The sequence below is a fragment of the Oncorhynchus mykiss genome, chromosome 30, assembly GCF_013265735.2.
Source record: "Oncorhynchus mykiss isolate Arlee chromosome 30, USDA_OmykA_1.1, whole genome shotgun sequence".
Lineage (NCBI taxonomy): Eukaryota > Metazoa > Chordata > Actinopteri > Salmoniformes > Salmonidae > Oncorhynchus > Oncorhynchus mykiss.
Window position 1 is genome coordinate 28,977,708 of NC_050570.1, and position 24,662 is coordinate 29,002,369.

The 24,662-nt window shown below is 46.4% G+C and overlaps 4 protein-coding genes across 6 annotated transcripts; 2 read left to right on the forward strand and 2 right to left on the reverse strand.

Annotated features, from left to right (window-relative positions):
- Nucleotides 1-14: 14 nt before the first annotated feature.
- Nucleotides 15-5,405, reverse strand: aasdh (aminoadipate-semialdehyde dehydrogenase). The gene is made up of 13 exons (XM_021599440.2): nucleotides 5,037-5,405; nucleotides 4,639-4,759; nucleotides 4,242-4,510; nucleotides 3,916-4,108; nucleotides 3,588-3,829; nucleotides 3,157-3,436; nucleotides 2,772-3,048; nucleotides 2,505-2,623; nucleotides 1,521-2,400; nucleotides 1,047-1,210; nucleotides 840-965; nucleotides 575-706; nucleotides 15-468 (listed from the first exon to the last, which is right to left on the reverse strand). Exons 1-13 carry the CDS (start codon nucleotides 5,273-5,275, stop codon nucleotides 76-78), a joined length of 3,435 nt encoding a protein of 1,144 aa, XP_021455115.2. The 5' UTR covers nucleotides 5,276-5,405; the 3' UTR covers nucleotides 15-75.
- A 70-nt stretch (nucleotides 5,406-5,475) lies between these two features.
- Nucleotides 5,476-10,868, forward strand: si:dkeyp-117h8.4 (uncharacterized protein LOC572032 homolog). The gene is made up of 11 exons (XM_036968588.1): nucleotides 5,476-5,833; nucleotides 6,756-6,813; nucleotides 6,997-7,055; nucleotides 7,179-7,212; nucleotides 7,303-7,349; nucleotides 7,977-8,103; nucleotides 8,218-8,843; nucleotides 9,057-10,268; nucleotides 10,362-10,398; nucleotides 10,483-10,528; nucleotides 10,617-10,868. Exons 1-11 carry the CDS (start codon nucleotides 5,756-5,758, stop codon nucleotides 10,645-10,647), a joined length of 2,355 nt encoding a protein of 784 aa, XP_036824483.1. The 5' UTR covers nucleotides 5,476-5,755; the 3' UTR covers nucleotides 10,648-10,868.
- ppat (phosphoribosyl pyrophosphate amidotransferase) lies at nucleotides 10,867-19,406 on the reverse strand. 2 transcript variants are annotated; one of them, XM_021599445.2, is made up of 11 exons: nucleotides 18,815-19,406; nucleotides 14,414-14,480; nucleotides 13,738-13,944; nucleotides 13,543-13,655; nucleotides 13,311-13,456; nucleotides 13,078-13,150; nucleotides 12,836-12,987; nucleotides 12,361-12,488; nucleotides 11,958-12,179; nucleotides 11,682-11,802; nucleotides 10,867-11,549 (listed from the first exon to the last, which is right to left on the reverse strand). In XM_021599445.2, exons 1-11 carry the CDS (start codon nucleotides 18,943-18,945, stop codon nucleotides 11,380-11,382), a joined length of 1,530 nt encoding a protein of 509 aa, XP_021455120.1. In that variant the 5' UTR covers nucleotides 18,946-19,406; the 3' UTR covers nucleotides 10,867-11,379. The 2 variants fall into 2 exon arrangements, with proteins under 2 accessions (XP_021455120.1, XP_021455121.1); XM_021599446.2 differs by lacking the exon at nucleotides 18,815-19,406 and adding an exon at nucleotides 18,465-18,588.
- On the forward strand, nucleotides 14,901-23,785 carry paics (phosphoribosylaminoimidazole carboxylase, phosphoribosylaminoimidazole succinocarboxamide synthetase). Of its 2 annotated transcripts, XM_021599442.2 has the most exons (15): nucleotides 14,901-15,343; nucleotides 15,841-16,341; nucleotides 16,432-16,485; nucleotides 16,581-17,156; nucleotides 17,442-17,513; nucleotides 18,218-18,369; nucleotides 19,670-19,706; nucleotides 19,907-20,104; nucleotides 20,757-20,935; nucleotides 21,149-21,328; nucleotides 21,480-21,593; nucleotides 21,743-21,826; nucleotides 22,628-22,808; nucleotides 23,074-23,232; nucleotides 23,350-23,785. In XM_021599442.2, the coding sequence occupies exons 1-15, from the start codon at nucleotides 14,932-14,934 to the stop codon at nucleotides 23,514-23,516; spliced, it is 3,066 nt and encodes a 1,021-aa protein (XP_021455117.2). In that variant the 5' UTR covers nucleotides 14,901-14,931; the 3' UTR covers nucleotides 23,517-23,785. The 2 variants fall into 2 exon arrangements, with proteins under 2 accessions (XP_021455117.2, XP_021455118.1); XM_021599443.2 differs by lacking the exons at nucleotides 14,901-15,343; nucleotides 15,841-16,341; nucleotides 16,432-16,485; ... (1 more) ...; nucleotides 17,442-17,513; nucleotides 18,218-18,369 and adding an exon at nucleotides 19,457-19,581.
- Nucleotides 23,786-24,662: the final 877 nt, after the last annotated feature.

Consider the following 24,662-nt stretch of genomic DNA (forward strand, 5'->3'; position numbering starts at 1 on the left):
TGTCAACGCATTTGTTTCCTATGTTATTCTTTAATATTATAATAGGGTACAAAAACACGATATCATCTCAGGAATCTATTTGAGCTCCCCTGTCGGCGCCACACAATACACAAAGTCATTGCGACATCCCACCACCAGGGAGCGCTCCCACACCACAGGAGAGGAGAACAGCTCCCCGAGCAGAGAGAGAGATGCTCTCAAAGTCCCATCCTCTCCATCCAAAATGCACAGGGTCCCGTCTGTGGAGGCCAGGCCTACCAATGTACCCTCCTTACCCCATGCTGACCCCTCAAACACACAGGGGCTGGAGTACACCCTGCTGGGGGTCTGATAGCGCCACACCAATGAGCCGTCAGTACAGTTCAGACAGTACACACACCCGTCATGTGACCCACACACAACCCTCTGCTTGTCTGGTGTGATGCATGGGGATGAGAAAACTGGTCCATTGGTCACATACTGCCAGACCTGTGAAAACACAAAGCATTAACACAAATGAAACACTTCCGTGAGGAAAATGAAGATGATCAAGACACTAAACTGCCATTATCTTAGTGCCAGTTCTTCCTCTCACCATTTCCCCTGTGTGGCTGAAGCAGCAGATGTTTCTATCCACAGAGCCGATGATGATGTGACCCGAGGAGCAACTTGGTGAGGAGAAGAATGGAGTCTTCCTGGAATATGTCCACAGGACAGCACCAGTGTCCTAACAGAAGAACATTGAGTCAGTCGGTTGTCTTCACTCAAACAGTGCTAGTGCTTCTGAGCCAAGTCAGTAAACAAGCGCGGGTATTACTACTAAGTGTGATTTGTGCAGGTAAGGAAGCATGGACACTCACAGGATTGAGACAGAGGAGATGTCCTCCGAGGGTGGCTACATACAGCTGCCTGAGAGAGGGGTGGAGACAGGGTGAGGAGAACACCGCCCCACACCCACAGTGGAGCTTCCAAACACACTGCCGAACCTAGAATACACAAAAACACATAACTATTAAGCATGTGCAAGATGCAAGATTTACACTGGAAAGGTATGCACATACACACACCTGTGGGTCGAGGGCATAGACGTGGCCATCATGCGACCCCACCATCACTAGGCCTGTGAGAGGGTCCACAGTAGGACAGCTCTTCACTGCGTCTCCAGTCTCAAACACCCACTGTGTCTCCCCAGACTCCACACACAGGAAATACACACCACCATCATAGCACCCTGAGAACAAACACACAACATAGACCCTCAATATTTATTTTTAACCTTTATTTAACTAGGCAAGTCAGTTAAGAACAAATTCTTATTTACAACGACGGCCTAGGAACAGTGGTTTAACTGCCTTGTTCAGGGGCAGAATTACAGATTTTACCCGTGCCAGCTCGGGGATTCGATCCAGCAACATTTTGGTTACTAGTCCAACGCTCTAACCACTAGGCTACCTGCCGCCCCCAAATATACACTGTAGAGTAGAATAGACTAAACAATTTATCATAACCAAAAAAAGCAGATGCTTTATGTGGATACTGACCAACCACGACGAGTCTTCCACATCGGGACACAGCAGAAGAGGACTCGATCCTGTCCCCTAAAACCCTTTCCCACAGCAGACCCCCGGTGGTCAGGTCCAGGGCCTGCATCCTGTGGGAATGGGAGCCAATGAACACTGTGGCCCTGGTGCCTCCTGAGGATCCATCCGCTCCTCTCTGGACCAGCAGGACTGGAGAGGCGTCTACACACCTCCCTGTGTCTGACTCCCAGCTCACCACCAGCCCCAGACCACCAGCCTCTCTGGAGGGAGGGGTAACACTGCTAGCACTGGGATCATTGGTTTCCACAGCCTGGGAATGGTTGCTTTCTGTCCACTTATTGGATCCAAATGTCTGGGAGTGGTTGGATTCTATACTCTCATTGGCTCCTTTTTCCTGTGTATTTCTCGTTCTTTTGATTGGTCCCTCTGAGTCTGAGTAGGAGTTTTCATTGGTCCTCAAAGAGTGTGACTGACCCATCTCTACAACCTCCCCTGCTCTCCTTACCACTGTACATCTTACAGCCTTCTTCAAAGAAGAAACTACAACTCCCAGAGGCCATTCTGCAGCTGTTTTAGAGTAGGGGTCTGTATGCTGTCTCTTGGGCTGTGCTGAGGAGACAGGGTCTGCTGGGCGTTTCATGGACACAGGATGGGATGTCCGGCTGTGCTCAGATGGGAAAGGCAGTGTTGCTATGGCAACATGGCGCAGTATTTCTGAGAAGGATCCGTCCAGGATAACCTCCAGAAGCCCTGATGAGGTCACTCCAACGGCAGTGGTGATGTCATCACAGAGACGCAGGGCCTGCAGAGAGTTGCCTCCACTTAACAGGAAGTTGGAGTCCTCCTGGATGGCTTCATCCTCCGTTAGACCTAAAGTCTCCTGACACACACAAATATACAGGTACAAATATGTAAACTCTTGATGTAAAGGGGATACTGACTTGTATGTGACCATAATAAAACAACATAATGGCTTGTCTGTACCCTCCACAGAGACTGGAGTCTCTCTCTCAGTGTCTCCATGTCCCCCAGTGCACTATGGGACTCTGAACCTGCTCTCTGTCTCTGGTAGATCTTCATAAGTTCACCCATAGACACTTTCCCTGAAGAAACACCATTTCATTTACACCAGACTTCAGATACTACCAAGGTCAAAAAACGAATGGTAAAACCCTGATAGAAAATAATTTAGAATGCAGCATCTACAGTAGAGTCTAGCGATGCTCAGCTACAGAGGACAGTGTCACTCACCATGTGAGGATAGTGGTAGGGCCGGGACCAGGACTAGGGTGTCTGGAACACTGTGACTGGGTAGGACCTGAGACAACCTGTGGAGGATGGCCTTCTGTAGGCCTCTAGTTGAGGGGGCAGTCTCTTCAAGATGCTCTACCTGGTGCTCTACAGGGGAGGAGGAATGGGTTGTCTTTTGTTCTCCAGACGTAGAGCAGGCTACGACAAAGGCCACCAGCCGAGACCCCTCATACAGACCCACAGCACATGCCTCCACCTGGGGTAGACTCATTACAACCTGAAGGGGGATATGGAGGATTGAAAGATCAATGACTGGAGGTGGGGATAGCACAGGAAAATTGGTGATATGTGCCTGACATGACATGCTGTCTGAAATGGTACTGACTTGCTGTAAGGTGTCCAGATGCAGCCGCTGTCCATGGCGTTTGACCAGTCGGTCCCGCCTCCCGAGGAAGTAGAGATGTGTGTCTCTAATCTGCACCCAGTCTCCTGTGGACCGCATTGTACCAGGAGCAACAGTCACCTCGTCATCTAGAAGGCACACCCTGTCCATCCCACCTATAAACACCTGTCCTTCCCCCTGAGTGATGACGCAGCCGTCCTCATCTCTTAGCTCCACGGTGGTCTCCATCAGGGGAGGACCCAGCGGCACAGAGGATTCAGCCCTGTGAAATATCCATCCCGGTAAACAACAGAGTCAAATCAATTATATGTCCAGGGTGCAGAGAATTGGATAAAAGGTTCATAAAATGAGGTGCTGGTTTAGGCAGCAGTTGGATGCCACAGTCAGGGTTTTAGGGTTCAGTGGTCACTCACATGTCAGTAGACTGCAGGAGGCTCTCTGGTAAGTGGTAGCAGCAGGCCCAGCAGGAAACCTCAGTGATGCCGTAGATGTTGTAGATGTGAGTGCAGTTCCCCTGCTGCCTCCAGCTACGGAGCAGGGCTAGGGAGGGACAGGCCTCGCCCCCTAGGGCTAACACACGTAGAGAAGAGCCAGCAGAGAGGACCTCTTCCTGTAGGACACGCCTTCCAAAACGCCCAAGCAGAGTGGGCGTCACCTGAAGTAGACAAAATATTAGCACATGCAACAACAAAAAGCAACAAAAGGCTTGATAAGTTACTCTCATCCCACTGTCATAGTAACCTGTAAGACGGTCGCTTTGTGTTTCTTAAACAGCACATGAGCCAGTCTGTTGGGCATTCTCTTAATCACAGTGGGGACGATGAGGAGACGTGCCCCTGATGACAACGCCAAAAATATCTCCACCACTGAAGGGTCAAAAGTCAGGGGAGAGGCCAGGAACACCACATCATCTGGTGTCATCTGAAACAGAGATCTGAAGAGATAAAGACAGAATGCTGTTTAACAAACAACATTTAATGAAATTCTTAACATTCAATGCAATCAGTAATCTGGACATTGATATACAGGAATACATGCATTACACCAATCCAACCAAAGGGACATACCGGAGGTGCAGTATATTGGGCACTATACACTTATGTGGTACCCTCACGGTCTTGGGAAGCCCTGTGGTTCCAGATGTGTGTAATATATATGCCAGTGCCCCCTGGCTGGCACTCTCTGGAACTGCAGCAGGAGTAAAAAGGTCAGCATTCGGCTCCTCTTTACGGGCTGCAGTTGGTCTGTGCTGTACTAGTACGAGGGTTAGGTTGTGAGCAGACCACACTGCACACACCTCTATAGACATGAGGTTGGAAAATGCCATCTGGAATTGCTAGGGAAAGAGAGAGAAAGATAGAGTCAAATAGTCAGAAGGTGAAACCTGTCAGCAAGTAATCATAATTGTAAGCCACAGTTGTAATATAAACCACTCTCATAATGCTTTGTGAAGTCCACTCTTACCTGCAACAGGTCACTCTGTAGAACACAGTACTTCAGCCCACACTGCTTCATGACACTGGCAGACAAGAGTGCTGGGGCATCTGGGTCCAGTGGTACATATGCAGCAGGTAACTGGAGGATGCTGACAGACAGAGGATCCCCTTGAGAGCTGTGTTTACAGTAGTCCAAGCCGAGAACTTACAGTAGACTTGGGTAATACTAATCTATGGTATGCAACAGCTGATCAAATGGATCAACCCCCATTGAGAATCATTAGCTATCTGCACACCATTAAAAAGAGAGCAGGGAATAATATATTGCCATAGAGATGGATCTAATTTGGGCTAATTGGATGGTGCTGTTCCAGATCATCTATTGTATAAATATACAATTGCTTTGATTTCCAATACTAAACTTACCCCAGAATCCACACAGGAAGGTTGATATCTGGCTGACAATATAATGCAATTGCTCTTGTATTTTGCACACACTGTATCTGTAGAAAAAGTGTTAATTCATTTCCAAGAGCAACAAGTTCGTGGTAATAAAGCAACATAGGACATCCTCCTGTTATTCCATTGTCAAATGTGACAGCTATTTTGCCACTATGCAAAGAGGAAGCTGCGAGCACCATGTCTTGTAGTGTTTTCGTTGCCATCTCCCGGTGAATACGGAAAATCTAAAGTATGGCTATTCACTATCAAATTCATGTTACATAGTTACTTTACAGAACTACTCATTTTGTTGTTGGCTGGTCGATGTTTTGTCGCATGAAGATGACATCACACCATGTAGAAAAAAACCGTGTCACATAGTGAAACATCCAATCATAGTTCAGTATGTTGTTGCGGGAAATTTAAAAATATTTTCGTGACTAGCTGGAGTACAGCTACGACCTGAAGGGACTTTTTGCATCAGGTTAGAATATCAATTTAGCTAACCATAAAACCTAAACATTTTCATAACCTAAACCTGTCTCCTAACCTACCCCATTAATTATCCTAACCTGCTACAAAAAAAACTACTTCCGGTCGAAGCTGTATTCCGCTAGTCAGAGCCCTTGACCCGGAGAGAAGCAAACAAATGAGGGGAATACATTTTTTTCGTTTTAGTGTTTTGATTGATAAAGACTGACAACATGAACGACTTCGTAAAAAATAAATTTCAGAACAATGTCAAGATTTACACTGATAATCTGGAGAGAATCGTTGAGAAGGTAGGTGGAAATGGACTGGTAGCTAGTTAACGTTAGGGAACGTCAGTTTAGCTAACGTTGGCTAACTTGTAACTCTGCCGTGAGCCCGTGACTGTAACTAGAAGTTTGTAGTATTCTTCTGACGATTTTGTATGATGATCATAGTTAGAAAAGACACACTCTTTTGGTGTTCGCCAACTAACTAGTAGTAGCAGAGCAGATGCAGTTTTCAAACCGTATGTAGCGACTCACTTTGGTAGTAGCTAGTCTTTCTCGCCAACATCCCCCTTATGGCCACGGGACGAAATGCTCCAACAATGCACACCCCTCATCAATGGCACTCAGGACTACTAAGCATGTACCAAATCAAATTGTATTTGTCACATGCCCCGAATATAACAGGTTTAGACCTTAGTGAAATGTTTACTTACAAGCCCGCCCTTAATAACCAACAATGCAGTTTTAAGAAAAATAAGAGTTAAGTAAAAAAATTTAAAAAAAGATGGATGGATGAGTAAAAAATAACAACAAATAATTAAAGAGCAGCAGTAAAATAACATAACGAGGCACAGGTTAGTCGAGGTAATATGTACATGTAGGTAGAGTTAGTGACTATGCATAGATAATGAACAGAGAGTAGCAGCAGTGTAGACCATACGCACTACCCTCTGTAGTGCCTTGCGGTCGGGGGCCAAGCCATTGCCATACCAGGCAGTGATGCCCTTGATGGTGCAGCTGTAAAGGATCTGAGGACCCATATCAAATATTTTCAGTCTCCTGAGGGGGAATAGGCTTTGTCCTGCCCTCTTCACGACTGTAGTCCTTCGTCTTGATCACATTGAGGGAGAGGTTGTTATCCTGGCACCACACGGCCAGGTCTCTGACCTCCCCCCTATAGGGAAACATCCAAATGTGCCTGTATTTACTCTTTCTGGCTCAACAGTATTCAAAGCTGCATGATGATGGGACTGAGGTGAACCTGGAGGACATAACTCCCCAAGGTAAACAAAAGTCAGTTTATGGTGTCACTGTGGACCTTCAGTGCTTGAAGAATAATTGTTTAGTCTTGTCAACAACAAGTAGCCAGCTTTATGTTGATGGGTAAACCATCTGGACTCAAAAGAATTGGCTCCATGCCTTGATGTTTTGTTTTTTTTCATGTATCCTGTCATTGGATGGAGAAGATGTGAGCCGTTGCATGTTCAAGTCAGAGTTGGCGCTGTCAAAGCTGGAATTGTCAAAGGTTTGTAAATGATCTGTGGCTAATTATTTTACATCCACTTTGTACATTTTCTGTTTATGTTGACTTTACATTTTTCTGAGGAATCTCTTTCTGGATCACACCTCTTATCTACCTTCTCTTTAGAGTGATGCTGGCCTGGCAGAGCTGTCACTAGGAGGTAGGGAACTACAACATGTTGTTTCTCTGTGAGATGTGCACTTGTTCAATTGATCTAAATCTATATTCAAGTTATGTTTTGCTATTTCAGATATTTCTGAAATACACAGGCCACATGACACCACTGGATACTTCAAGGTAAATTGCTTTTACTTAATCTAATTGGAGTTCTCCCAATCTGGGGCGGCAGGGTAGCCTAGGTAGCCAGGCAGTTAACCCACTGTTCCTAGGCCGTCATTGAAAATAAGAATTTGTTCTTAACTGACTTGCCTAGTTAAATAAAGGTAATATATAAATAAATAAAAATCTATCGAGCAATGACCTACACACACAGAAAACTGATTGTGGACAGAACAGATCTGTCTGTTTGGAGACTAGAGTCCAACCAGATGTTAACAGTTCACATTACTATAGCATAAAATCAAAGTTGTTGGTCACATACACCGTTTTGCAGATGTTATAGCGAGTGCCACACAATGCTTATGTTACTAGCTCCTAACAATGTAGTAAAAGGTCAACAATTATGCGAATAATCAATACATATAAAATCTTAATGTCCGAATGAGTCAATTAACCCAAGCGGCACCGTAACAGTAATCCAGATATGTCAAGAATCCAGTATATAAATATATAAGCAGTGTAGCTAAAATGCAATGTTATACTAGTAGAAATAATAGTAGCGTTTGTCAAGAATAATATTTAAATACACATAACAAAACCCCATGGAAAAATAAATCTTACTGTACTTCTCGTGTTTTCCAACAGATGGACATCTCATACCACCAGTATGATGCCAACAGTGATTGTGTCGATGAGGGTGCCTTAGACACGAGTGCTGTCACTGCCCCCAGTAACGATTCTGCTATGCATCAGGCTGCCGAGAACAGCCACTGTACGTTAATTATTTCAACATAAACCCCAGTGACTTTATGAAATACAACTGCAGCACTTTCTTTTGTTTTTGACATTTCTGATGAATAAATTGGATTTGTATCGCCTCCAACAGGGGTGGACAATTCCAAGGTGAATGAGACTAGAAGTAACCTGTGGGGGGCACCAGAGGAGCAGGATTGGGAGCTGGAGCGCTCTCTGAGCGGTCAACGGAGCACTCTACAGGAGCTGTATCCCAGCATGCTCAGTCAGATAGGAGAGGCCTGGAGGCGCCAACATGTGTCCGACGCGGCTGTAGGGGTGCTAAGGAGGTACCACAGACTCAGGTGGTCGTCTAACAGAAACTTCAACAGCACCCTGAGACCAGCTCACAGAAAACCTGACCTCAACATTAGCCAATCCATCCTCCCAACATCTCAGAACACCACACTGAATGTGAGTAATCCCAAGAGTCCAAAGTTTAACCTCAAAAGGACAAACGGCACCCATCCTCCTCCACAGACCAAGGTCATCCTCCAGAAGTGGCCAGCAGAGAGGCAGTCACCCAGGAAGCGGACAAATTCAGGAAATGGACAACCGTCTCGCTCTTTTCCACTGATGGACTTCTCCTCTTGTCCTTCCTCTGCAGGCTCCAGTCCTGCCGCCTCTGCTCCCTCTTCCCCTCCCTCTTCCCCTCCCTCTGCTCCTCCTTCTTCCCCTCCCTCTTCCCCTCCCTCTGCTCCTCCCTCTTCCCCTCCCTCTGCTCCTCACTCTTCCCCTCCCTCTGCTCCTCCCTCTTCCCCTCCCTCTGCTCCTCCCTCTTCCCCTCCCTCTTCCCCTCCCTCTGCTCCTCCCTCTTCCCCTCCCTCTGCTCCTTCCTCTGCAGCCTCCTCTGCAGCCTCCTCCGCTCCCTCCTCCCCTACCTCTGCAGCCTCCTCTCCTCCCTCTGCAGCCTCCTCTCCTCCCTCTGCAGCCTCCTCTGCTCCCTCCTCCCCTCCCTCTGCAGCCTCCTCTGCTCCCTCCTCCCCTCTCTCTGCAGCCTCCTCTGCTCCCTCCTCCCCTCTCTCTGCAGCCTCCTCCCCTCCCTCTGCAGACTCCTCCCTACAGGAGAACCCTGAGCTAGATGAGGCCCCCCTAAACCAAACCTTCACGGTGTCTATGTCCTCTGCCCCACTCACCAGGGTTAGGTATACTACCCTTGTCTTCAGTCCTGACACAGCAGGAGGGTTGAGCAGCCCATCTCTGAGGTGTGCCGTCCCCAGTCAGAGGATTTTCACAGCAGTACGCCCTGTGGTCAGTATGGACATGTCTTCAGACACAGAGAGGTCTGTCTCAGCAGCACAGAGTCCCTACAGAGCCAGACTGCTGAGCTGGGAAGGCCAGCGTGCATCTCCTAACACTGACCATAGAAGCCTCAAATCAGGCGTTGCTGGATATCAGAGAAACATGGTGACGGTGGAACCCAGATCTTCCCCTGCGTTTTCCCCCTCTTTTCAGAGTCCTCTGATGTCACCCAGGAAGCTTCACCACCTAGACGCCTGCAGTACCTCCCAACTGAAAGTCCACTCATCTCGAGTCACACATCAGGAGTCTACTGCTGGGGCAGCTCAGCCAAAGCTCCAGCGACATTATTCCCTGGATTCATTCTCCCCATCCATCAGTCTAAGGAACTCCACTAAGCAGATCGATGAGGACTTCCAGAAGCTTTACCACAAGCTTGTGTGTCAGGGCAAATACCACAAGCTTGTCTGTCAGGGCAAATCGGTCCCCTCCTGTCGCATGTGTGAGAGGAGAGCAGAGACCACCAGAGGCCCCTCCTCCTCTGCTCTGGCTGCCCTGGCCCTGTCTCCTCACCACTCTGTCATGAGGAAGCGTCGCAGGGAGCTGGTCCAGAAACATTCCCCAGAGTCCAAACGCTTCAGAGACAACTCCTGCGTGTACTCACCAGGATCTCTCCGCCAGAGGAGAGAAATGATCAGGTGCCAGAATCGCTTAGACAGCCACTTGTCCTCCACGCATCTATCCTCCATCCAGAGGGACATCTCCTGTGACTCCCACACCTGGAGCCCGCATAGGGCCAGCCTGTTTCAGATCCGCCACAGCCCCCATCACCACTCAGACGCAGCAGTCAGGAAAGCTGCAGCCTCCTGGTCTGGCCTGCATGTTGATCAGCCCTCTCCTGCTTGTGTAAGGGTCTTCCACAGAAACAATGTACACACAGAATACCAGTATTTTGTTTCCTTATATTTTGTAACATTGCTGTCCTGTCTCCTGTTTTAGAGAGCGAAATACAACAGATTTGTTGGGATTCATCCAGGTTAGTTTCTTGGAAAATAAAATTCTGAACTTTGACCACCGCAATGAATGTATTCAGTTCTGATGAGACCATTTCTCCCCCCAGGAAAGTCACCTGTCAAGGCAGAGTGCCAATGTGGCTGTTCGCCAAGGTAACCATGACCTTATTCAGTCTGTTCTGTGTTGTCGTTGAAGATTCATTTTGTTTCTCATGTTAACCAGCCTCCCTTCTTTCCCCAGTTTCTCTAGGAGACAGCTTCTGTATAAATGATGTCAGCCCACAGAAAGGCCTGCACCTCTAGATGATATGACTGTTAAATATGTTGCTGTTTTATATCAGCTTTTAAAACATGTTCCAATGACTCATTTGTTACAGTGTTCCCACGAGGTCTTTTTTTATGCCCCCTTGGGATAACAATAGCTGTTTTTGGAACAGATAGATGCATAAAATACATACTAAATGACTTTGTAATAAAACAAGTTTGAAAACTTTTTGGCTGTATGCATTTATTTTATCACCTTACATTTTCTTACATATCACAATAGGGAAAGTCTAATTATGATCAACATAAAGAATCTGAAATGTACTTTACAAGAGGATTCATGTAAATAAGGGAGACAAAAGATTCAACTACTTTAAACAGGTCTGCATATGTATTTTCCTATTTAAAGATTTTTGGCTATATGAAACGAAGGCAAGTTGTTTCTACTAAACATTACGTCTTACAGCTGATAAGGCAACTTGTAACATCTCTCCTATGAGAGGATAGAAATAAGGGGTTGGAACACAGCTACTTTCACCTCACAAAATGTTGCTTTTCAGTAACAATGGAATGAAAAGGCTGAGTTCAAATGTAATACATTGACATGCATACGGTTGTGTTGCCAGAATGGCAGGGTTAAGTACAATAAACAGCAGTAGTGTGATCGAGAACAGTTTGGTTGTGGTCATCTATGGTAGCTTCAGCTGTGTCTGATGACTTGAGAGGGTTGTGGTCAACGGTCACCACTCCAGTTCCACAGGGTATTTGCCTGTGAGGCAGGCGGTGCAGTGGCCCACTCTCCTGCTGGCATTGGTGTTGATCCTCTCATCCTTCCCCTGGAGGGAGGGGATTCCTCCCTGCACCGCTGATAACAGGCCCTCAACCGACAGATACCTCACACTGGTTGCACCTACAGAACACATCAGTTTGCCACACACACACAACTGGTGTTAACCAACCATGTCGCAAGTCACAGATCAAAATGTGAATCTAGAGGGGACTACTCTCAAAAACATGAACTTTGTAGCGTTCCAAATCTCACCAATGTAGCCCGCAATGTCCTCAAACTCTGGCCTGTTAGCGATGAGTTCCTCTTTTGTGGGGATGTTGATGCCCATGTAGCATGGGAACCTGATGGGTGGTGAGGCAACACGGATGTGAACCTATAGGAGGGAGGTAAGCAACCAAAATGGGTGGTCATTACAGACAACGCGAGACCAAACTTAGTATAGTACTCAACCATTATAACAAGGAGAGATTACCTGCAGTATAATTGATAGAAAGAGGGCTGATAATGATCCAACTCTGGGCCACTCACCTCTGTGGCTCCTGCTTCCTTTAAGAGCTTTATTATGGGGGAGATGGTGTTGCCCCTGACAATGGAGTCATCAACGAGCACCACTCGCTTGCCTATAAAGTTGTCTGTCAGTGCCCCAAACTTCTTGGCCACCCCCAACTGCCTGAGGCGTGTGTTTGGTTGAATAAACGTTCTCCCAACATAGCGATTCTTACACAGAACCTCCACGTACGGCAGTCCCGACTGCAGAGATGGAACAGCATAGTACAGACTGAAGCCCAAGAGGAGCACATGCATACATACCAAGCATAAAAAAAATGAAAGAATAGTCAAGACATGCAACTTATCAAAACGTCCTATAGGCGACTACTAAATGGTCATGGAAAACAGAGAAGACCTGATCAGTGTGTTTTTACTGCCTCACCTGTTGAGCATATCCCAGTGCAGCCGGTGTAGCAGACTCGGGCACAGTGCTGACCACGTCTGCCTCTGTAGGGGCCTCAACGGCCAGCTGACGTCCACAGCGCTGCCTCACCGTGTACACCATCTGACCTGAAACACCAGGAGGAAACTATAGGTGCTCTGGCATCAGGCCAAAGGCAGGTAACCTAGTGGTTAGAGCGTTGGGCCAGTAACCAAAAGGTTGCTGGATCACATCCCCGAGCTGACACGGTGAAAATCTGTCATTCTGCCCCTGAACAAGGCATTGCTCCCCAGTAGGACGTCATGGTAAATAAGATTATTGTTTTTTTAAACTGACTTGCCTAGTTAAATAAATGTTTTAAAAAAAAACACATTGTGTGCCATAATCTCCCAGTCAAACTATTCACTACTCTCACCGACTAAGTACTAAATCAGTTTTAGTGTTATTAGCTAGGCCAACTTCTAAATATGCCTACCTTCAAATATGGAATCTGGTCTGGCAAAGTAGACATATTCAAAGATGCAGAATGCAGGGAGGTCTCCCTCAGGGCGAGGGACGATGCTTAGGGACTTCACACCGTGTTTGGAGATCTGGACTATCTCTCCAGGCATCACCTCTCTGTAGTACCTGAGGACCAGACCGAGCAGAAAGAGGCTTGTGAGCCACACATTGCCATGGCAATAAGAGAACGGTAACCATGGTGATGAGAGCACTCACTTGGCACCGATGGACTGGAAGCTGCAGGACTCTGATGACACCACCCAGCCCTCTGTCTCCCCCTCGCCAGCACCTGACAGTGGACAGAGTATGGCCTGTCAATCATCCATCCTCTTCCACCTCTTTAAGGGTGCCAATATATTTGATTATAGATTAGTAACCCTGCTCATAGATAATGCACAAATCAAGAGATCCAAAAATACCATGCAGCGCTAAGGAAGGACCAAAAATACCTGCAGTGTGGAGTTTAGAAATGGGGACGAGGCGCCCAATACTGAGGGGTCTGTTTCCATACGGGTCACGGATAGCATAGATCACATCTGTGTACATCACCAGCAGCGAGTAGGATGTCGGGGTCTCATGCATCAGGTTCTTTATCCTGCAATGGCGAGAATAAACAATGAAGATGAAGAAGAGTGTCACAGGAGATGGGGTATTATTAGAATAGAAGCTTCTAGAACCAACCTGGCAACCCAGTCAGGGGCATCCAGCTCCTCCATGGGTGGAGTCAGAGCCAGCAGCTGGGTGATGAGCTCACTGTCTGAGCTGGTGGACAGGCCCACGCCGTGACGCATCACCTGCCATACACATAACACACACAGTAATGTACCTTTAAAACAGAAAACACACAAGGTCGGTGGATATGACAGCACAACCCACCTTCTTACGCAGTGCAGCTGCATTGACCAGCTCCCCGTTGTGTGCCACAGCGATCTTGCCGTGCAGTGTGTCCACCACAAAGGGCTGGCAGTTCTGCAGCTCAGAGATGCCCGTGGTGGAGTAGCGTGTGTGCCCGATGCCCAGGTTACCGTAGCGCAGCTTCAAAAGGTTCTCAGGTGGGAAGGCGTTGTTCACTAAGCCCATTCCCTGAGTTGGGAAGAGACGTAGATAATCACAACACATAGGCAGACAGGGACATCTTGGGCACACACACACACTGAACTTTGCTCTCCTAAAACCCTGTGCATTAAAAATAAAAATAAATGTAGCCAAACTGTGATTAGTAAAGCTTTAAGTGATGATATCACATGCCTGTTTTTATGCTACAAGTGTCTCATTTCTATACAGTGTGTTCTCTCCTTGTACTTCTGAGATTTTAGTTAACTAATAGGACTGAATCTCCCACAGATGGAAGGGTTTAAAAATGTGTTTTGTTGTTTGGGGGGGGGGGGGGGGGGGGGGGTGATAGTATTATGCCTAGTTTGAGGCCACTGATGGGATGTTGTGTAAATTAGAGGACAAGTTGAGTATCTTTGTAATCTAGAATGAGTAGGATTGTAGCCATTTCTCTGTCATGTTTCCATACTGAATGGTTCTGTTTGTCACACATTTGTACCTTGAGGGTGTTGTACGTTGGTGGGTTGACTCCATTGCTTGTGACAATCCCAGCACTTTCCTGACCCCTAGGTAAACAAAAACAAATAGATTGCTTGAATGACAGTTTTAGTGAGGTGGAAACACTTGCAACAATGACACAGCAGTCCTTAAATCTCTTACACCCAAACCTACTCGACTTTGCTTGATGCAACATGTTTGAGGCCAGCTTTTATTCATGCATAATGCCTTGGGGCAGACTAAACCGTTTTGGTGAAGGAGAAGTGGTGTGGGGGGAGAAATGGGGGTTGTGTGTATCTGCAGTGGAGTTTCCTTATATGGAGTGGCCTTGCGCTGCAGACGATTTGCCAAGCTGCTTCTCGGATTACAGTCCATCCCTCCCCCACATCACAAAGCTTAAGCCAGTAGTGAGGCTGCGTGGGCGTTCCTCTCAGGCTTAAACGCCTGGTTGCCTAGGGAACCGGGCAGCAGAGGAAGGGGGGCTGGGAGAGAAAGAAGCGTTTCCAGGTCAGCTCAAACATGGAGAGAGGAGCAGGGAGACAAAGAAGAGGTGAAGAAGACACGGTAGAGGTAGAGGAGACAGGAACAGCAGGACAGTGGGGGGAAGCGGAGGTGCTGGCTCTTCTGTCCGTGTGGGGGGAGCTGGGAGCAGCTCAGCATTCAGGCGTCAGCAGCAGAGCCACATTTGAATGCATCTCAGAGCAGCTGAGAGGGCTCAGCGTGCTGCGGGACTGGAGGGAGTGTCAAGCCCAGTGCAGGAGGCTGGGACTGCAAGCCAGGAAGGCTGAATCACCAGGCACATTCAACAACTACAATCAGGGGGCAGCAGCCATGATGGACACCCAAATGACCCCAAGTGACTTGGTGGAAGAGGAGGAGGATCTGACCAGTGAGAAAGAGGCCCACTCTTCCTTAGTCACAATGCAGGAAGGTAACTCGGAGTTACAGGAACAGTGTTATATTGGGAGAGAAATATACAAGTGCTTACAAAATATTTGTATATGGAAACTTTGAAACAATTACAGTATATAGCAATTGGCGTAGGTTATAGGAAGCAATGAAATAAAACGAGCTGCGACATCCCAACACACTAGCTGTGAGTGATGGATTGTTAAGATAATGTCAGAAAAACAGTGGACCATAGACTATGCCTAATAAATGTAGTACCAAATCTTAAGTTGTTTAGTATATGCAGCAGTAGTCTAACTAGCAGTCTTTAAATGATCCCTCATCTAAATAAGAAGCCTCAGAGGCTGCTTTGTGACCAAGATGTTGACTCGGACACAACTGGAGTCACATACCAGTAGCCTAGAAAAAGGATTACACTGAATCTAAATAAACCCGAGTATCTGTAACAGACCATATCAAAAAAGTATCCCTTGATTCACATTCCTTTAAAAATGTAAGCGTATGTGTGTGTTCGTTTAGGAGGCCCGGGTCAGATTCTTCATGGGGCTCTCCCCTACGCCCAATGCGTGGGCCCGGAGGGGGGCCGCCACTGGACAGATGAGGAGGTGCGGGCTCTGCTGTGCGTCTGGTCTGACCGCCACGTCCGGCAGCGTCTGAAAGGGACGCTACGCAACAAGGCCATCTTCCAGGAGATGGCCCGCCGCATGCAAAGAGGTTTCGGAGTGGTGCGCAACTGGAAACAATGCCGCACAAAATATAAGAACCTCAAGTATGAGTACAAGATGGCCAAGAGCGCCCAGGCCGCTGCAGGCAGCAGCGGCAGTGGCCCAGGAAGGTACATGAAATTCTTCGACGAGTTGGAGGCCATATTGCTGGACAGGGGACTTGATGGGAAGGATGGGAACCATGATATGCAGAGGAGAGGACCTGATGTTGACCAGGGAGCTGGGAGGCTGGAAACTCTTGGAGGCCAGACACAGTCAACAGCACCTGCAGGAGACCTGGTCATTGAGATAGATGGTGAGGTTTTAATGAATGATGATACTGAATGAGTACATTGCCTAGTCTTAGTTCTACTTTTTACAGTCCTGGAACAAATGTCTCTTTCAGATGACAATAGTGACGATTATGAGCTGGACACAGACCCAAATCAAAGGGAATTAGGTATGTGTAACCAAATAACCTACAGCAGAAATGCCTTCTGAAATTTAACAGCTATGCCCGTTGCCCACTCACTATTCTGTCTCCCACCCTAATAGAGGCCCACATATCACCACTGGACCAGTCTAGCGCCGAGCAGTTCCACGTGGTAACGGTGTCTGACACAGGACGGAACTGGAGTGACCAGGAGGTGCGTGCACTGATCCAGGTGTGGTCTGAAGAGGGCGTGTGCAGGCAGCTGCAGAGCTCCACCAGGAAGAGGGACATCTTTGTGCAGATCTCCTGCCGACTACTGCAGCAGGGGGTGGAGCGTGACTGGAAGCAGTGTCACACCAAATACAAGAACCTCAAGTACCTGTACCGCTCCTTACAGAGGGGAAGGGCTGACGGCACGGACCCGCGCCACCTTATGAGGTTCTATGATGAGGTGGATGCCATTTTGACCAGGTCGGATAGTGGACCTGCCATGAGATATGAGGAACAAACAGAGGCTGGTGCCATTTTGGCTGGGGCGGCCATGATGGGGTACGAGGATGGCAAAGATGCCATTTTCATGTCGTCAGATAGAGCAACTGCAAGAATGGGACATGAAGAGAGGACTCGTCCAGTTAACTCTTACACAGCTCAAAGTTATGAGGTTATCCCCAGGAATGAGGACAAACGAGCATACACAGGTAAAAAAATAAAAAGTGCCTCAGATAGAAATTGTAGATAAACCGAAGGTCACTCAATATAATTTAGTGGTGACCATATAAAAGATAACAGACAAGCCATTACATCTTCAGACATTTCCCACATCTCTATGTTATAGCCTATAACAAGCTAATTTCTCAGATTAAAAATTAACCCCCATCAGCCCCAAAGCTGGTGGTCAGAGACAGCAGAACCTGGTGGAGGAAAAGAGGTTCTGATATTGTGCATTAACACTGATTTGTCATATGCCTATTGGTTTCTTACAGGCAATGCTGAGATGGATAAAAGAGAGGACGCGACAGCAAAAAGAGGGCTGAAGAGGAAAGCATTGGATCAAGGTTAAATTGTACCTCCTCCATCAACAATTATGTTTGTCACATCACGAGAATGTCTTATCTCATTTTAAAATCCACACATGACCAAAGGCTCAGTAACAGACTAACGATGGACAGTGTGACTGGGTGAGTCAGTCCAGTGACTTGCCAAGGAGTCTCCTAATCAAATCACGAGAGGGTGGGTTGGTAAAGAGTCAGGAAACTGCTGAGAAAAGACTACGACATTGGCCTTTACAAAACTGCAATATGGCTTATGTGTATCCCATCTGTTCAAAAAGTAGAACAGTGTTTTCAGTAAAATCAAGATTACAATCTGTCATCAAAATCTGAAGAGATCACATTCTTTTGTACACATTTTGAAATATTCTTCGAGCACATTAGCACGATCAATTTGAGAGGACCAAGGTCAAGAATCTGCGCCAGATAGCTCTTTTGTACATCATGGCAGCCCCAATTCTGATATTTGTTTTCTCCACTAAATTGGTCTTTTGATCAACCACTTCAGATATTCGGTCAGATCCAAATTGGTCAAAAGACCAATTAGTGGGAAAAAGATCAGAATTGGGCTGCCTATATATTCGCCCTATATGAACACAACCCATGTGTCACAGACTTCAACACACAGTAAAAATTGAGTAAAGGCATTTAACCCCTCAACTCAATCTCTGATGTACTGACCCTATTGATTCCTTGTTTTATTTTTATAGATACACATAGACCTGTGAAAAGGCATGACACTGGGGGCTGCTGTGCTGAGAGTATTGACTTCCAGTACAAAGAGGAGGATCAATACATTCCTATTATAGAGATCAACTCAGTCTGTTCCATGGCAGCCTCTGACTCATTCCGAGAAAAACAGGTAGGCGTCAGAATGTGAAAAATTATGTTTTAGCATCATAGTAACCAGTTGACTGCTGTATACAATAAGAGTCTGAAAGTCGTGGTACACAATACCTTTACGAAAGATATTGAGTTGAGTCTCCATTGGAGAAATGTATCAGCGCTAGTCTGGAATCAAAGGACGAGATGTCCATACTTTCACGGGAAACAAAGTAACACTTAAAATGTCCAATTTAGCAAGAAGTGATCAAGAAAGTTTGACGTCACATCATGTGTTGTTCTGAGAAATGGACCGCTCCCTCCAATGTATTTTCTCAGTGAAAGTTGCACAATGGGTTTGAGGGTTTGATAAAGCAAGTGTATAATCAATTATGGGAAAGATAGTCGGAATTTGTGCTTAGCGGATGGGTATACAAAATAGTTGACGGCGCTATGTAAACGTGCTAGCTAGAAAACAAACTCACCTGTGCTGTAGCGCTACAAGACCCAAAGTTAACACTTTGGCAACTTCTAGTTGTGTTGGCCATTCCCCTGCTGCAACACAGCCAAACACTCCGCACTCTTCTCCGATGCCAGATTCTTCGAACTCGCTCATTCTTCAGTCCCTGCGCGTCTCAGCTTGTATACTTCACACTCACAGCAGTGCAATTCCACGTTTTACACACTGACCACGTGTTAAAAATAGTGCTAGCGGGAAAGTATGCTTCCTCTTGTTGGTTAGCGTCTACACACAGACGGGCTCAATCTAGTACAGGGCTACAAAATGGGGATGCTTGCTATGAAGCCTATTGAATTGACTCGATAAAATGTAACGTTACTTCGAGTTGACAGCCCCTGGCAAGACGGAATCATCCGTGGCAGATTGCGAAAGTACTAGGCCGACAATTTACAGACGAAAAAAAAGTATATAGATTTGATGACTTGACTGATAATGTCAGCTAGTCCAAGATTTCCAATCATTCGCCCTGGGTTTTTTTTTGTGTGTGATAAAGGTGCAATGAGATTTATTTGAAAGTATTCAAGAGATACTAATCAAAAAACGACAAATAAGCCATTGTATCGCTGATATATGTAGTGATGAGGCATAACTTCCCCCCACGTGGAGAGAGGCCTTCATTACTTTGACTGAGTCTAAATCAACAAACCCCGCCCACCCAGTGAACAAGCCTTGCACAACGAACTCGCTCATTGCAGAGTCCTCTTTCTGTGCTGACTTTTCTACGGGTTGCGGGTGAAGTTGCGAAAATTATAAATAAGATATTTTGGGTGTACATTTCCCACACTTGATTTAATATATTTTTGCTTGCTTTACTTTTCAGGGTTGCAGATCGTCTTCCAACATGGCGTCTCCATCAGGTATGTTTTCCACCAAAGTACAACTTGTAGGCCCATTACTTATGTTTGTTCATTTGCAAAACGGTCCATCAAGTAATTTCAAGATGGATAATTGAAATGATGATGCAATCAGATGTCTATTGTACACACGCGTTTATCGTAAAAATCGATGAACCAATGTTTGGGGTTATTCACTGTTTCATTGTTTTCTGGTTTTGAAGAGCTGAAACTGGGACAGAAACTAAACGAGGGAAAGACCAAGCAGATTTTCGAACTCGCGGATGAGCCAGGCCATGTTTTGGTCCAGTCGAAGGACCAAATCACAGCAGGGAATGCAGCGAGGAAGGACCAGATGGAGGGCAAGGCCGCGATAGCAAACAGAACCACGAGCTGTGTTTTCAAGTTGCTGCAGGAGGCGGGTGAGTCGTCAGGCTACACTGTTATCAATTATGCAAGTTAGTAAGTGCTAATGACATGTAAATGTTATGATTAGTTTGGCAATATATGCATGTGTGGGTGCTTGTGATACTTTGTTTAATTGTGCCCTCCGCCATCCTTTCAAGTGTCGAGAACATCAGATTGTTTTGTAATCAATTCGAAAGCTTCTTGGATCTGTGAGAAATATACATTGTCCTGGGACATTTAAGTGTGCCAACAATTCATGAATGGATTCGTCTGCAGGCTAGAATGCAATTAAACAGCTATTATCAGGAATTGTTCTGTCTGTAACTGAGCACAGTGGCCAGCTGTCCTGAGTATCCAGGCCATGTTAGATTCCTGTGTTTGACATTGGAATCACAGTAGTCTGTTACTAAACACTACTTGATCAGAAATAACTCCATGTTGCGTTTATTTTTTAAATAAAGCTAAAAAAAAAGCTAAATAAGCCTAACTGTGGAAATGAATTCGTTGCAACTCAGAATGTGTCCCACTCTAGCCCTCTTTCCTCCCCTTCATCTAAGACAATGGCATATCTGACTGGCTGTTAATTGGCTTCGTGGCCTTAGTAGTAGTGCATTTGATTTAATCATCAATGGCTGAGTAAGACCTTGTGATGTCCCTATCCCTCAGGCATTAAGACAGCTTTTGTGAGGCAGCAGTCGGAGAAGGCATTCGTGGCGGCCCGCTGTGAGATGATACCAATCGAGTGGGTCTGTCGGAGGGTGGCCACCGGATCCTTTCTCAAGAGGAACCCAGGGGTCAAGGAGGGCTACAGGTTCTACCCTCTGAAAATGGAAATGTTCTTCAAGGTGTGTGTGTATTTCTCTGTCCAATCATGCCCAGTAGAAACATATCCTCTCCCATAATCCAATCTTCCGGTTTGATTTGCACACATTCATTGTCCGCTCAGGGGACAACATTGAAAGTTAGGTGCATCAACTCATCCTCCTTCATACAAATATTGCTGTGTTTTACAATTTACATCAATGTCTTATCTTTGTCACCATTTGTGTTTGTCCCAGGACGATGCCAACAATGACCCTCAATGGTCAGAGGAGCAGCTGCTGGAGACTAAGTTATCTCTGGCTGGGCTCACCATTGGCCGCTGTGAGGTGGACATAATGAACCGCAGCACTGTGGCCATCTTTGAGGTCCTGGAGAGGGCCTGGGCCACCCAGAACTGCACCCTTGTGGACATGAAGGTATGCAGCTCAGCACCACCCTCTGCTGGTCATGGGGGGTAGCACAGTGCTACAAGCTAGATGTGGAAGTCATGTTGGGGCGTTTTGAATTTAATGTCTTCCCGTAAAACATTGCTTTTGAATGTTTTTTGTATTTTTTTGTTGTTGACAGATTGAGTTTGGTGTGAATGTGAGCACTAAAGAGATAGTGCTTGCTGATGTGATTGACAATGACTCCTGGAGGCTGTGGCCAGCGGGAGATCGGAGTCAGCAGAAAGACAAACAGGTGAGGTGATCTCCCGCATTGCTATGTTCAATTCTCCCATCCTGCCATCCCTTAATGGAAAAAATCTAATGTTGCCATTATTTAACCACCTCAGATTTTGAGTTACACCACATTAGCTGTAGTGTAAACCTGTGTGCTCTTCTCTGCAGGTGTACCGGGACCTGAAGGAGGTGACTCCTGAAGCTATGCAGATGGTAAAGAGGAACTTTGAGTGGGTCTCTGAAAGCGTGAAGGTAAGCTAACCTTGTATATCCCACTACTCCTGTGCCCTATTGCCCTCTAGCCTAAAAGAGCCTGAGCTGACCAGCTGTTATCAGGAGGACAAGCACTAGTGTTTGTGTTGAATCAACATACCATACTGATAGAGAATCAGGTAGTTTAACATTAACTGGTGGCCTCCCGGGTGGCGCAGTGGTCTAAGGCACTGCGTCGCTGTGCCACCAGAGATTCTGGGTTCGAGCCCAGGCTCTGACCGGGAGGTCCATGGGGCGACGCACAATTGGCCCAGCGTCGTCCGGGTTAGGGAGGGTTTGGCCGGCAGGGATATCCTTGTCTCATCGCTCATTAGCGACAGCTGTGGCGGGGCCGGGTGCAGTGGTGTGACCCTGCAGACCCTGCACATTGGTGCGCCTGGCTGGGTTGGATGTGCGTTGTGTCGAGAAGCAGTAGGTTGGGTTGTGTTTCGGAGGACGCATGGCTCTCGACCTTCGCCTCTCCCGAGTCGGTATGGGAGTTGCAGCAATGAGACAAGACTGTAACTACTACCAATTGGATACCACAAAATTGGGGAGAAAAAAGGGGTTAAAAAATGTAACATTAACTGGTTGTGTCTGTTGATTGTGTTCCAATCCAGTGTCATCTCTTAGACATTATCAGGTTCTCAGGTGAACCATTTGTGACCTTCACAACTTCTGTCAAATTAACCAAGTTTGTTTTAATCTGTCATGAAATGACATGCAGACCCGGTACAAGTACAGCCCATAGGTTAGTCCAGGCATTCAGTAGAGGCTAACAGGCAGTGTGTTTTTGTCTAGCGGCTGCTGGAGCCCCAGGCCAGTGGCAGAGTGGTGGTTCTGATGGGCTCCATCTCTGACACTGCCCACTGTGAGAAGATCAGGAAGGCCTGTGGCTCCTACGGAATCCCCTGTGAACTCAGAGTCACTTCGGCACACAAAGGACCAGATGAAACTCTCCGCATCAAAGCTGAATATGAAGGTGGGCTGAGCTCAGTCTTTTAGCCCTAAGCTTACTGGGCACCCCTACAAATATAGCTACCCCTCTGCGTAGATTGTTCATGCATTGTAAAAGCCATTGCTTGCTTATTATGTTTATTGAGAGTGGAAGATTCTGATCTATACATTTTTTTTCTGAAAGTGTTTTAAATAATGGCTTGGTATGTGGAGTAACTGTGTAGTATAGTGGCTATCTAATATAAAACATTATATTAGGATGGATGAGCTAATGTGCAGTATTTTCCCAGGTGACGGAGTACCAACTGTGTTTGTGGCTGTGGCGGGCAGAAGCAACGGCCTTGGTCCAGTGATGTCAGGAAACACCGTCTACCCAGTCATCAACTGCCCTCCTATCACCCCCAACTGGGGGGCACAGGACATCTGGTCATCCCTTCGCATGCCAAGCGGTGAGTACATCCCTGCATGCGGTCTTTCTTGCTGTGTGTATTCAGTAATGTGTGGTAATTCTCCATTTTTATTGTATCTGTGTGTTTACTTTAACCCTGTGAGCTCCTCTCCCGCAGGTCTTGGCTGCTCCACCGTCCTCTCCCCAGAAGCTGCGGCCCAGTTTGCTGCTCAGATCTTCGGGCTCAGTGACCACCTGGTGTGGTCCAAACTGCGAGCCTCCATGCTCAACACCTGGGTGTCTCTGAAGCAGGCTGACAAGAAGCTGCAGGCCTGCAGCTTGTGAGGAGCCCCAGTACCATTCCAGACCCTGCCAGGCCTCCAAGATGAACTATCATGGGTCCCTGCCTGGCTGTGTGTCATGTCTCATGAAATGTTTACCATGATAGTTTACTAACTGTAAAATCAGCACTACAGCGCATTCCTCTAATCATTCCCTTAATAAGGCAGTTAACCCACTGTTCCTAGGCCGTCATTGAAAATAAGAATTTGTTCTTAACTGACTTGCCTAGTTAAATAAAGGTAATAAAAAATAAATAAAGAGATTAATATAAACTGTGGTGTCTGTTTTAAGACTTTCTACATGTACAATAATATGACATTATTTTGAAAATGTGGTAATATGTAGCAACATTACATCCTGTTGGACATAATACAATGTTGATAAAGTATTAAAACCATAGTTGGATGGGGTTTTCATTTTTACACTGAATATCAATTGGATGAGCAACATTCACATACTCTAAGCCTTTATTAATGAAACCGTAACTTTTCCTCAAATATATAATGCGCCAGAATTAAGTGGTGACTCTTGGGCGTTCATAAAAAAACTGCAAGCTAATCGTAGCCCAAATTACATGTTAAATTGATTGGGGGGAAATGATGCCTTGGGGAAATCTTTGTCTAGTGTTACTAGATGTTACTTTGAACTTGGAGGCGGGTGCCAGAGTGTGAGTGATGTCGGTGAGGGATCTCTTATCGCTCTTCATTCCAGGGGGTTTGTAGTCTTTAAACAAAGCCTTCAGATCCCTCTCATCATTCGGAATGGTTCTCATAGCTGTCACCACAAACCCAACAGTACCCGTACCTCCCAAGTTTGAGGGAATGCTATAGTAAGCCATTTTTCCACACGACCAATAGGTTCCATTCGGAGCTCCTCTGAAAGGGATAATGTCATTATAGACTGAAGTACCATAGGTGTTGGCATTAACAGTTAACTTACAGGTATTGGATCCATTGTAATACATTATACAATTACATTCTAGTTCACCCAAATGATTACCTCCTCTAATACACCAAGGGGTTGTCATCACTCCTGCTACTGAATTAGGTGGGAGTTAAGCATTATCTGTCCTAGCCAACAACGATGGGACTGTGTGGTTGTGTAATACAGAGAACGTCATAGGGTCAGGGTTACGTGGCATCTCCACTA